This window comes from Dendropsophus ebraccatus, chromosome 6, assembly GCF_027789765.1.
Source record: "Dendropsophus ebraccatus isolate aDenEbr1 chromosome 6, aDenEbr1.pat, whole genome shotgun sequence".
NCBI lineage: Eukaryota > Metazoa > Chordata > Amphibia > Anura > Hylidae > Dendropsophus > Dendropsophus ebraccatus.
The window spans coordinates 93,404,034-93,417,395 of record NC_091459.1 but is presented as its reverse complement, the minus strand read 5'-3'; the positions used below and the strand labels follow the sequence as shown (position 1 = coordinate 93,417,395).

Genomic DNA, 13,362 nt, shown 5'->3' with positions numbered 1-13,362 from the left:
AGCACACAAATTCAATTTCAGTATGGTAGTCCATTTTTAAATAATATATTACTGTGGAGTAAATGGTGAGGTTGTTTTAATTAAAAAGAGATCCTGTAATTTAATTACACACACTGGTTTGTGATAGATGTGAAAAAATGATCTTAAAATAAGGGATGTAGTACCTGCCTACACCACTAGATGTCACTCTATCAATTAGAAATTACCCACACATAAAATTGTATACAAATAGAAAAACACAATGGGCTTAATTCAAAAAATATATAAAGAATTTTTTATTGTATATAATAGGTACCAATACATATAACAATTTTTATCAATGTAAAATGAAGTTTTAATTAAAAATATGACCCCAGTAAAAAATACATATAAAATCGGTGTCAGCAATGCGGTATTATACCCACAACAATTTTCTAATATGGGAATATAGCTATAAAGTGCATAAAATCATATACTGTTCTAGTATTGCCTCAATATCATTCCGCATGTAAACAAAGAAAGCCAAGTGGCCACTATAGCATTTAGAGCATATTGCACATACCCATATTGTCTGACGCCGCACAAGCCGTTCCTACGTACGTTTCGCTATTGCACGCTTCCTCGGGGAACTGCCCACTTCTAATCTTACCCCCCTTAAATATGCTTCAGTACTAATTGATAGCCCTGCTCCTTCCGGGACTGCGCCGCAGTCCCGGAAGGAGCAGGGCTATCAATTAGTACTGAAGCATATTTAAGGGGGGTAAGATTAGAAGTGGGCAGTTCCCCGAGGAAGCGTGCAATAGCGAAACGTACGTAGGAACGGCTTGTGCGGCGTCAGACAATATGGGTATGTGCAATATGCTCTAAATGCTATAGTGGCCACTTGGCTTTCTTTGTTTACATGCGGAATGATATTGAGGCAATACTAGAACAGTATATGATTTTATGCACTTTATAGCTATATTCCCATATTAGAAAATTGTTGTGGGTATAATACCGCATTGCTGACACCGATTTTATATGTATTTTTTACTGGGGTCATATTTTTAATTAAAACTTCATTTTACATTGATAAAAATTGTTATATGTATTGGTACCTATTATATACAATAAAAAATTCTTTATATATTTTTTGAATTAAGCCCATTGTGTTTTTCTATTTGTATACAATTTTATGTGTGGGTAATTTCTAATTGATAGAGTGACATCTAGTGGTGTAGGCAGGTACTACATCCCTTATTTTAAGATCATTTTTTCACATCTATCACAAACCAGTGTGTGTAATTGTTTATTTTCTGTGTTTTCACAGCTTGTGGTTTGCCGTCTAATATGGACTATAAGTCACGTGATCAGTCGTGGTTATTACAACTAGACGAAGTGTTTAAAGATGGCCCTAACATGGGTTCAGGATCTGACGATCAAACAATGAAAGAATCTATAAGAGAACTTAAAGAGATTTTAAATAAAAGAACTAAACTTTGGTGGAATAAAGCTTTTCTTGAGAAATATATATCTAAAGGGTTAATCCCTAGAGGCTTAAGGGTACAAGTTTTCCCCTCATTCCCAGTGGAGGATGTAGAATTTAGGAATAAATGGGAGGACCTCTCCAACAAGTGTGCACGGGGCTTTATGGAGCTGTTAATACAGCTGAATACCAAGGCCCTGACACAGCTAGAGGAAGAGGCTGATGAAGCGCAGAATAAAATAAGTAATACCCTCCCAAAAGATACCATAGAAAAAATGAATGAGGAACTGAACAGTGAATTTATAAAATGGGAGAAAGATATTTGTGGAATAAAAACAAAAAAATTCCAGCGAGACTTATCTGACTTGCAGAATAATAAAGTGTATAGGTGGCGACAAAATGATGCAAGGGCACGATCCAGATCGGTATCAAGATCCCGGTCAAGTTCAGTCTCCTCAAGAGTCTCAATAGACACCCGTCCCAGGATGAGGGATATAACAAGAGAAAACACTCCAACTAACGATATTCGTAATTTGAGCTACACTAGAATTGAACGCGGTGGGGGTATGAAGAGGAAATCCCCCAATATAGCCCATTATGGGAAAAAATCGAGACAAGGTCTTGAGGTAATTAATCTTTCCTCACATTGCCTTACTGATGTCCAACTTGACGTTTTATCTAAAGGTCTTACCGTCTCACCTAGTAACCATTTTGATTACTTTACAGCACTAAAGGACCTACAGTTATTTTCCAGAAAACTAATGCTAATGAAGTTGCATGCTAAAAAAGAGGGAGACATGAACAACCTTAGCACTGAGGAAATGGAGGCAATACATACCCTGGAGGAACTCTTGCAAGAGCAATCCGTACAGGGATCAGGTATGTTTCCTCCAGACATAATACCTCGCTCCAGAACGTTCCCCCCTTTGTCGCTTTGCCCACAGGTGGAAATATTCACTAAGTTAGTTGAAAAAGAATTTAAAGACGTCTCCTCATCTATAATGGGGGATAATCTTAATAAAATTCAACGTGATGCTTTGAAAGACCTGGGGACATTGGATGATGTAGTGTTTAAAGCGGCAGACAAGGGGGGGAACGTTGTGGTGTGGCCCACAATTAAATATGAGCGAGAAGCTTTTAAGCAATTAAGAGACAAAAATACTTATAATAAATTATCATATAACCCTGTGGGTCCCTTCTCCGTAGAATTACAAAAAATATTAGATCGTGCAGTAGAAGAAGGGATTATCCCTAAAAAGATCTATGATGGGTTAATGCAAGTATACCCACAGATACCGACTTTTTATCTTCTCCCAAAGGTCCACAAGGATCCCGTTAACCCGCCGGGCCGTCCGATAGTGTCCGGCATAGATGGATTATGTGATCCGGTTTGTAGATTTATAGATTTTTATCTAAAACCATTAGTAAGTACTTTACCTTCTTATATCAAGGACACCTCGGACGCCCTGGCGAGGATTGACGGGATCTTTGTGGACCCCGATATGCTTTTAGTTGCTGCAGATGTTGAGTCTCTATATACGTGTATTCGGCATGATGATGGTTTACGGGCTGTGAAATTCTTCCTGGATATGAGCCATTGGGACTCCGACACCTGCCATTTAATTTTGGAATTATTACGGTTTGTGTTAACACATAATTTTTTTGTGTTTAAAGATAATTTTTATTTACAAATGCGCGGCACGGCCATGGGGGCGGCCTGTGCGCCTTCATACGCCAACCTCTTCCTGGGATTCTGGGAGAGGGGGGTTTTTCAGTGTGGGGGCGCCCAGGCTGCACCCCATGTCCAGTGTTGGTTACGTTATATAGATGACGTCTTTTTTGTTTGGCAGGGGTCGGAGTCCGAGCTAAAGGGCTTCATGGAAGAATTAAACACAAATGATGTCAATATAAAACTTACATACAAGAGTGATCTGAAAAAGATAGAATTTTTGGACATCCAAATTGAGTGCGGTGAGGATGGCATGCTGCAGACCGATGTCTTCCGGAAATCTACGGCGACAAACTCTCTGTTGCATGCTACATCTGCACACACTCCAGCCACCATCAGAGCTGTACCTACTGGTCAGTTTCTGCGTATGAGACGGATATGCTCCTCTGAAAACAAGTTTAAAGCCCAGGCAGAGGATCTTAAGGATCGGTTCAGGGAAAGGGGCTACAGTAACCGAACGATAGAGAGGGGCTTTAGACGAGCTAAAAACACTAAGCGAGAAGACTTACTACAGACTGGTAGAAAGATAAAAAAGAAAAATGACGGTACAATTAGATTTGTCTCTACATTTAATTGTAAATGGGAAACAATGAGGGGAATTTTTAAAAAGCACTGGCCGGTCTTATGTACAGACCCAGTGCTAGCAGCAAAGTTGCCAATGGTTCCAGCTATGACGGCGAGAAGGGGGAAGAACCTAAAAGATATTCTCGTAAAAAGCCACTACATGGCAAAACAAGATAATCCGTTTGGACGGACACATGTGAGAACTGGATGTTACCCGTGTGGTAACTGTGTAGCCTGCCCCAATATACTGAGAACAAACTCCTTCTCCTCGGCAGATGGAGAACGGGAATTCAAAATTAGGGACTATGTGTCTTGCAGCAGCACACACGTGGTGTATTACGCCACGTGTGGGTGTGGCAAGATATATGTGGGACTCACCTCTCGAGAATTAAAGATCAGAGTGAGGGAGCATGTAAGGGGAATTGTGGCGGCAAAAAATACCGATGAAATAGAAACCTTAAAAACAATACCCAAACACTTTAAACTTTATCATGACAGTGACCCAAAAAGTTTTCTGGTGAGAGGGATCGAGAAAGTCAAGGTTGGAATCAGAGGGGGCAATGTGCGGAAGATTTTAGCTCAAAAGGAATGTCGTTGGATCACTATTTTAGGTACCCTGGCCCCTATGGGCATGAATGAGAATTGCAGTTTTGTTTCATTTTTGTAAATCCATGTTTTAATATTTTGTTTTTTATCCTTTCTTCTGTCTTCTTTTTCTTTCTGTGCTTCTTTTTCTGCAGAATTTTACTCTTGCAGGTTTTCCTACTATTTTAGGTTTTTTTATTTTGGGTATATTACTGAGACTTTGGAGAAAATTTCATCTGGTGGACATCTTTGGAACTTCCTTCGTGTTGGGGGAATGAAGCTTATGATGCTTTGAGAGACACCTCTCTACATGGGAAATGCTATTTTTCTTTCTTTTATATATAATGAATAATTTATTGCCTTATTTTTTGATTTATGGGTGTATAGATATGTGTACTTTATTTCATATTTATATATATAATATAGTTATTACACAATTCGTGGTTGTTCTTACAATTTTTGGGATATAATCCTTTATCACTTTTCACATTAGGTATTTTTGTATTTAGTTTTTCTGTGTGGCACTTGAACGTAATTAATCATTCCTAATCATGATTTTTTGATATAATCATGTTTCACTACTCCTAATCATGATTTTTTGATATGTTTCACTATTATATCACTATATATGATCTAATTTTTATATTATTTTATTATAGACAAATAATTTTATTATTATATGTACACATAATTATGTCTCACGATTTTTCACGTCTTTGCATATTTTTATATATATATTATATTTTTTCTAAAGGCAATGACTATTTTGGCAATTGTTATAATCATATATACAGGATTTTACTTTGAGAGCGAGGAGATGGGCTGGCATATGTAGAGAGTGTTCTTTGATAATGTTCCTCAGCATCATAAAAAGCGAATCCATGATTGGTGAAATAGAGCCATGTGATCTAACATTCCCGGGCGTGCGCACTGGAGCGGTTGCTGACGCCGTCGTCGCATCCTGTCGGCCTCAGTACCTGATGTGCGCATGTCCGTGACGTTCTTCGTTGCGGACATGCGCACTCGGGATGAGCTGCCGGACCGGATGTGACGCGGCCTCCGCTTCCGGTCCAGCGCGCCGCAGTCCCGGAAGGAGCAGGGCTATCAATTAGTACTGAAGCATATTTAAGGGGGGTAAGATTAGAAGTGGGCAGTTCCCCGAGGAAGCGTGCAATAGCGAAACGTACGTAGGAACGGCTTGTGCGGCGTCAGACAATATGGGTATGTGCAATATGCTCTAAATGCTATAGTGGCCACTTGGCTTTCTTTGTTTACATGCGGAATGATATTGAGGCAATACTAGAACAGTATATGATTTTATGCACTTTATAGCTATATTCCCATATTAGAAAATTGTTGTGGGTATAATACCGCATTGCTGACACCGATTTTATATGTATTTTTTACTGGGGTCATATTTTTAATTAAAACTTCATTTTACATTGATAAAAATTGTTATATGTATTGGTACCTATTATATACAATAAAAAATTCTTTATATATTTTTTGAATTAAGCCCATTGTGTTTTTCTATTTGTATACAATCCTGTAATTTAAGTAGTAAGTCCCTTTAAGAAAGTATACTAGAAACGCCTTATAATATATAAGGTGGATGAGTTATGCACAGGGTGATAGTGAAGAGAAATATATACAATAGGACCTATCTGGTAGGTTATTTCTTGTTTGTTTTTACTTTTTTTCTCCTTCCTTTTTTTTCCCTACTCTTTCTTTGTGGACAGGGATTTGGGTGAGAGGAAAGGAGGTGGGGGATTGAATGGTTATTATAATGGATATGTCGATACTGTTAGGTTGTAATGTTGTATATCGATACTGTTCGGTTTGGTGGCATTGTGTATATAATATATATATTTCTTTTTGTGTCTTTTTTTGAATTATGGAAAAAGACAAACGATGCTCACATACAAAGAAGCGTATATCACAACCTTTATTTCATGAATACTCAAAAATGGAGAAGATGAAGCAGCTTAGTTTCAGCTTTACAATAGGGTTATACAGTATTTTTTTTTATTTAAAAACTGACCCTAAGGGCCCCTATACACCTTCAATAACTTACGGTCGATCAGGCGTCAGTTCTGTCACCTGCTTACCACTCGTCCTTCCCTTATGCAGGAATGTTCGGCATGGGTAGGGTAAGGGTAATATTCTCTATGGGTAGGGTAAGTCGCAGCAAGAGTGCTCTTGCTGAGGCTTATCCCTGACTGAACAAAGGGGTTGCTTGTGGCTTTCCATTATGGCAGACCCCTATCACCACCGACAATATTTGTCGGTGGTCATTCTAGACAGCCCCATACACCTTATATTGATGGCCTAATCCACTGAAACCAGTGGGTTCGGCTGATCAAAGTCTAAAGTGCCTCAACTTTATTATCATTCATACTCACAAGAAGTCAGCAGAGACACTCAGCGGTATTGGCAAAGTATAAATTTCTTTTATTCCTTCATATGGCAACAAGCATGAGTAGCGGATGGGTGATAGACAACAGCTGTTTCGCGCGTCACAGCGTGCTTCGTCACAGCCCTTACGTCTCGCGTCAGACGTGATGACGTAAGGGCTGTGACGAAGCGCGCTGTGACGTGCAAAACAGCTGTTGCCTATCACCCATCCGCTACTCATGCTTGTTGCCATATGAAGAAATAAAAGAAATTTATACTTTGCCAATACCGCTGAGTGTCTCCGCTGACTTCTTGTGAGTAAGATTTACATCACTATTGACTGTTTTTCTTTGGGAGAGCACCTCCGGTGGCAATTGGTCGAAAAAGACGGGAAAGGATACACCGATCCTATGGTATAATTCAGACAAGTGGGAGTGCCGAGGTCTATATCCTCGGTTTATTATCATTCACTTTAAACAATTGTAGTATAAAAAAATCACATTTATTACATACTCATTAAGCAAAGACATTAAATACATAATTCTGTACAATCACATATACAAGTTATATAGAAAAATACAATGCAGTCCTTCATATCCACGTGTTCCAGGAAACTTTATCAGCATGCGTATTGCTACAAAAAAAGAAAAAAAGATACAATTTAAAGTAATTGTGATGATTCATCTTCCTCAAAGTTTAAAAAAAAAAAAAAAAAAAGACATTTATCTGGTTTTCAGAAAATTGAGATGCACAAATTTACAGTTAGGAGACATTAAAAGGTACCTAAACATACACATTTTAGGCTTTCTTATATCTTTTCTACTACAGATGAGCGAATTTACAATAATAACAAACCGAATCACTTAATAACTCGGCAGTCGGCTTATCAGCCTGCTGCCTTTTTACTCACTGCTGCTTCTCCCAGGAAAAAGGTGCCAGGAAAAGCTGGATCCAGTCCTGGGTAACTTCTCCTAGTTTCCCAGGACTAGAACCAGCTTTTCCTGACAATAAGCAGAGAGCGGCAGTGTGTTAAAAGGCAGGAGGCTGATAAGCCGACTGCCGAGTTAATAAGTGATTCGGTTTGTTATTATTGTAAATTTGCTCATCTCTAGTAGAAAAGATATAAGAATAACTAAATGTGTCTGTTTAGGCACCTTTTAATGTTCTCCTTCTGATTAAAATCTACAAGTTAAGCAGAACATCTCCTGCTAATTAAGTTACAATATATTGTATTGGGCATTTGTGCGACATTGTAGAAAGTGGAAAGTTATAGTCTCTACTAGATTTTTCTACATTTCTCAACCCTTTTACCCTTTTCCAACAGGAAGACCAAAAAAAAAAAAAGAATGTTTGTCCGCGATCACAATGCCTGTGGTGATATGTATGGACAACTTTTAGATATGTACCTTTAGATTTAGTTACCTGGGATTTTTGTCGACAGCAGCACGCTCCACATATGCCTCCAATTAATCCATTAATGACTTGGATTAAACATAAAATGATTTCGAGTCCAGACAAGCCCAACAGGATGGAAAAGAGGGTGACATTCCATACAACAACATTTTTTGGTTCTGTACACTGAGACCAGGTAGAATGTTCAGCCAAATACCTGCGAGACAGAAAGTTTAGGTTATATTAGGCGAAGAATGTAAAAACAGTCAGAAGTCAATATTAAAGGGAATCTGTCAGATACAATTCACATTCCAAACTGCTGACACTGTTACATAGCTGTTAGATCAGGGAGACACATAGCACTTTTTATATATTTAGCTTGGCTTTTAGGATGAAGAAAAATGCTTTTATTCTCTGGCACAAAAAGTCAAAGAAGCGTTCCCAAAAGCTGCAATGCTGGATGCCTCCTCTCTCCCTCCTTCCTGCTTGATTGACACCTGAAAGCAGGTCACAAGCAGGGTCAGGTATGGGAAGGGGGGGGAAACCTCTTCTAATTATTATTTTTTTTTTACTATAGAATAAAGCATTTTTCTACATTATGGAAGTGCAGATATAAAAGGTACTGTGTGTCTTCAGGCCCAAACATTATGTAACAGTGTCAGCAGTTTGGAACGTGAATTGCAGCTGACAGATTCTCTTAAACCTATTTAGTATGTATGTACAGATGAAAAAAAGGCTGTATTTTGCAAAAACAGGTCATAAATAAGGAGCATTCTCATTATTTGTATGTTTGTAATCAATTACGGCGTTTATTCTATATGGTGTGTGCCCTGCCAGACAATTTCCGGCTGGCTTCAATGCAGAGTATTATTATATTGAAAATATGGCCATGTTTGTGCCTCAAATTTACGGCCATATTTTTCTTTTACCGTATTTTACGATATATAAACCTATTTGTTTAATTGAACAGTTAGATCACACACGGCTTTACAACTGGCTCTATCCTTAACATGGACCTTGTGTTCACAAAGGTGGACAAACAATATTTCAGCACATTCCCAATCTAGCTCATATGTCTAAAGGGTTCCCCACTGTCCCCAATGGCAGTTGTCAGGGGACAGAGGGACCAGGTATGTTTTAATAAATATGAATTTGATGAATAAGAAACATACTGTGCATTAGTATTTCTAAATGGATAGGTCCACTGGCCGTTATTAAGACAATATGGTCCTTCTGCTAAGCCCAGGGCTGAAATGATGAGACAATATCCAGCACCGACGATTCCAATTAATGCCGCCACAACCGATCCCAGCATCTGTAATGAAGAAGAACTATTAGGTTCTGGTATAGCTTATCCTGGTTATAAAATATTGGCAATCACTATCAATGTAGAATAACTTACTGCACAGCTTCTCCCACAGTTCCTATTGCCACAACATCCACAGCAATCCTCATCTTCCAGCCCAAGGAACACAAACGCTGGAATCAGCATCTAGGAGAAAAATAATATAATATGTGATCTACGTGTCAGTAAAATATTCATGTGCATGGCTGTTATATTTTTTGATTTAATAATATAACATCCAGGGCTACCCAGGGACTCCTGGGATCTCATAAAATAATAAGATGCACAAAAAGCATATAGGTGGGCTCACCGATCCCCCACCGATTGTTTGACACCTTTCCCACTTGTCTATGCTGCTCTTAGCCTCAAATTCTAAGTTTTACACCATTGATAATCAATGGGGCGGGTGGGCCAGATGACAATGTGGGGGTGGCAGTGCTCCTAACAGTGCTCCCTGCCAAAGATTACGCCAACTAACAGCGCGGGACGAGTGCCGAGGAGGAAGGTATAACACATATCTTCCTCCTCAGCGCCCTGTGTGTTATAGGGGGCTATCAACAGGTTAGACAAATCTATTAAAGTACCCCTTTAAGGCTGTTATGCCCCTATTACACGGGGAAACCATTGCAGATAGCAACGGTCTGCTGCCCCCGCTCCTATTCCACAGAGCGCCGGCAGCAGATCGTTGCTATATTAGTCGTTTGTCTTTTAACATATTGCAGCAATGTCGGCTGATCGTTGCCTTCTATTTCACAAGACGTACACATATGATGTGTACTGCATATTATCGGGACTGAACAAGTGCATTGAAAAGGCACTTGACAAAGGTAATGTACCCTGGCAAGTACTTATCTTTGGCAGGCACTGATACTGGCCCTGGAGACAATAGTCTATTGAATGTGTATTACACGTATAAACACTATTCTCCTCGCATGCTTTTTGTTTGCATGAAAATCTTGTAAAATAGTTTCTATAGAGAATACCTTTGAACTCTTTGCTCCAAGATACAGGAGAACCAGGTTAATACTATAGGCACATTGTGAAGAGACAGCTATATACATGATGTCAGTGGAAATCTACTGCATGTGACGCAAGGACGCACAATACTGAATTATAGTTTTTGTTTGCATGTCAATTGCATGTTTCTATTGTTACGCCCTTACGGATGGTTATTTCTTTTTGTTGTGGATGAATAAATAAAAGTTCTATTTGGAGAACAGGTATTAGCAATCTGACCAACGTGCACAGGCATGTCAGAGGAGGGCAGAGTCACTGGAACAATATTAGTCACATGTACCTGCTTTAAACTGTTCTCTTAGATGAAACCATTGCATTGTACGAACCAAAGAAAAAAGCTTCCTGGAGAAGACACATATCTATAAACTGATTGTGAGTCCTGTGTAAAGGTCCCCATACACTTAAAATGTCAGTATACAGTGTATGGATCTCCTGACCCTCCACTGACAGATAATTTGGTAGACAAAGGGGTCGGACATGATGGAAAATTGCCACCCGACCCCTTTGTTTTGGGAGAGACAAGCTGCAGCCGGAGCTCTCTTGCTGCAGATTACCCCTCCTCATAGAGAACAAAGGAATGCTTGGCCGTGGAAAATGTTACTGTTTATGGGGAGGATGGGGCTGGTCAGGAGACATAACTGATGGCCGGACGATTGTTCAGCTGTCAGATATTGAAGGTGTATGGTCAGCTTTAGTCCCCAGAACTGACTGGCTATGCGTTGTATACTAGCAAAGCAAGAATAATAAAGTAATATCCACACATGACTACCTCCTGCAACCTTGCAGATATGTCAGTGGTTGACAAAGAGAAAAGGAATGATGTTAAATAGCAAGCTTTGAGGGCTACTCAGATCTCTTCAGCAGCCATGGTTCCTAAAGAATAGACCTAAGGAGTCCTTCACACAATTACGGTCCATGCTCGGACAATGTGCTACAGACCGGAATTCGGAACTCCCGGCATCAGACTTTGAAACTGTTTAAGTCTTTACACTGCTGTACTGACACAGCTGCGCAAAGATTTAAACTGGTTCAGAGCTCCCGGCATCATCATGAATGATAATGTTGGGAATACTGTAGTCCCTTCCATAGCACATCATCCGTAATTGCAAACCATGCACAGAACGTAAGTTGTCTCAAAAGAATTGACAGTTCGCCAATTGAAACCATCATTTTTTTCATATTTGTTAGACATTAAAATATATTTTTTCTGCAAGATTGTTATTTTGTGCAATAACATTTTTCTTTCAGCTAACATGGAACTAAACTTCAATCTTGTATCTCTTGCAATCACTCTGCAAACCTGTCATTAAAATACAGGATACTTTTAGCCGGGCTTCTGCTTATAGAGCAGTAGAATCAAGATATTATAGATCAGTATATAATGTGTTCAATTTCCCTTATGCTTGACTGTAGGAAATGCATTACTAGCAGTTCTATGTTCCTTGTTTCCTTTATGTTAGGGACTCCATGGAAACAGAGCATTACCACCAGTGGTGGTGACATTGCTGATCTCTAGGCCTTTTGGTCCCTAGGGGAAAATAACTAGCTAGTGACCTTGCAAAAAGCATCTGACTCATAACTTTTTTCTTATGGGGAAACACCAAAGCTGTATCCAGGTAATCCACCATTTCACCCTAACTCATGCGAGATGCTTTGAAACGTCTCTTTGTTTTATAAAACTTTTTTCTTGTGCTCTATAGAGTTATGTGTTATCTTATTATCATTCTAGTTTCTGTAAAATGACTACATAAATATTATTATACATAATATATCCGTACACAGTCTATTTCTATGTTGTGGCAGTGCAGATTACATATCTATCTGTATTAGAGTTCACACACTACAAATAAGATTCTGCACCCACAACTGCACATGCACATGCATTTTCCTTTTTGCCCTTTATTAATAATTGAAAGAATAACCTAATAAAATACTAACACTTTCATAGGAACCTGTAAGGTTACAGGGCTGCACCATGGAAAAACTCCATGTGAATACATCTGCACCATTAATACCCTAATGAGAATGTAAAACCAACTTTTGCAGTAGTAAAGAAAAAAAGTACTCACAAGAAGTCCAGCTCCTGCGATACCTTCAAAAAACCATACGTATCTAGACAGGTGGTTTTCACTGGCCCATTTGGTTTCTCCATTAGGGAAAAATAACAAGATGTTAGCAACAATTGAGAGCACTGCCAGAGCAAGAAGAAGAGAGCCAATGCATCTAGCACATCTGCCAAAACACATCTTTGCTGTTCCTTTGATGGGGATCTGCTATATCCTTTGCAGGTGGTGGTGCAGAGAAATGTAGTGTGAACCTTTAGTTCTTGCTCTTAAATACCCAGAACTCTCTTAGTCACCAGGGTGAGTCCTATTAACACCGGCAGAAACTGCTTACTACACAAGCTAAGTATGTGGAGGGTTTTTTTTAAGAACCTACCACTAACAAATACTGAAAAGGAGGTGCAAGATAGTCTTATTTGCATTACAGCTTGGTCCAGCCTACCTAAGCCAAGACTGTGACATCACATTTCTCCTAGGTAGATTTCTATTCATTCTCATGCAATGTGCTTACATACTTACTAATGTTCTCTGCCATTTACAAGAGATGACAGGCTCTATGCTTTTGCTCCCATTACCTGTTGTCTGCTACATTGAATATGTGTATGTACTGTATAAATGCTGAGCAAGCTTTCATATCTCTGGAGACCTCCCTACCATACATCTGCTCACAAGTGTTTTCTGCATTTATCGGGATCTACAAGCAGCTATGACTTAAGGGCTGATCATTATTTTTTATTTTTTTGATAAAATTAGCTGAGAGTATGTGGCATTGACCTTGAAGGATCAGCAATTTGACTGCTATAAAAGGAATACTTGCTGTTCTCCTAAA

At 39.1% G+C, this 13,362-nt stretch overlaps 1 protein-coding gene and 1 long non-coding RNA gene across 2 annotated transcripts; one reads left to right on the top strand and one right to left on the bottom strand.

The window, feature by feature from the left end:
- Window positions 1-1,970: 1,970 nt before the first annotated feature.
- LOC138794937 (uncharacterized) lies at window positions 1,971-4,549 on the top strand. Its single transcript, XR_011363537.1, has 3 exons — window positions 1,971-2,070; window positions 2,171-2,323; window positions 4,478-4,549. It is a non-coding gene; the product is annotated as an uncharacterized lncRNA (long non-coding RNA).
- A 2,647-nt stretch (window positions 4,550-7,196) lies between these two features.
- Window positions 7,197-12,885, bottom strand: LOC138795801 (transmembrane 4 L6 family member 1-like). Its single transcript, XM_069975382.1, has 5 exons — window positions 12,540-12,885; window positions 9,511-9,600; window positions 9,281-9,423; window positions 8,139-8,325; window positions 7,197-7,350 (listed from the first exon to the last, which is right to left on the bottom strand). The coding sequence occupies exons 1-5, from the start codon at window positions 12,714-12,716 to the stop codon at window positions 7,336-7,338; spliced, it is 612 nt and encodes a 203-aa protein (XP_069831483.1). The 5' UTR covers window positions 12,717-12,885; the 3' UTR covers window positions 7,197-7,335.
- Window positions 12,886-13,362: the final 477 nt, after the last annotated feature.

Excerpts from the sequence above, each read along its gene's own strand:
- LOC138795801 (XM_069975382.1), bottom strand. The coding sequence starts at position 12,716 with ATGTGTTTTGGCAGATGTGCTAGATGCATTGGCTCTCTTCTTCTTGCT. Across the intron at positions 9,424-9,510 it reads ACTGTGGGAGAAGCTGTGCA|ATGCTGGGATCGGTTGTGGC; the intron begins GTAAGTTATTCT and ends TCTTCATTACAG. Across the intron at positions 8,326-9,280 it reads TTTAGAAATACTAATGCACA|GTATTTGGCTGAACATTCTA; the intron begins GTATGTTTCTTA and ends TCTGTCTCGCAG.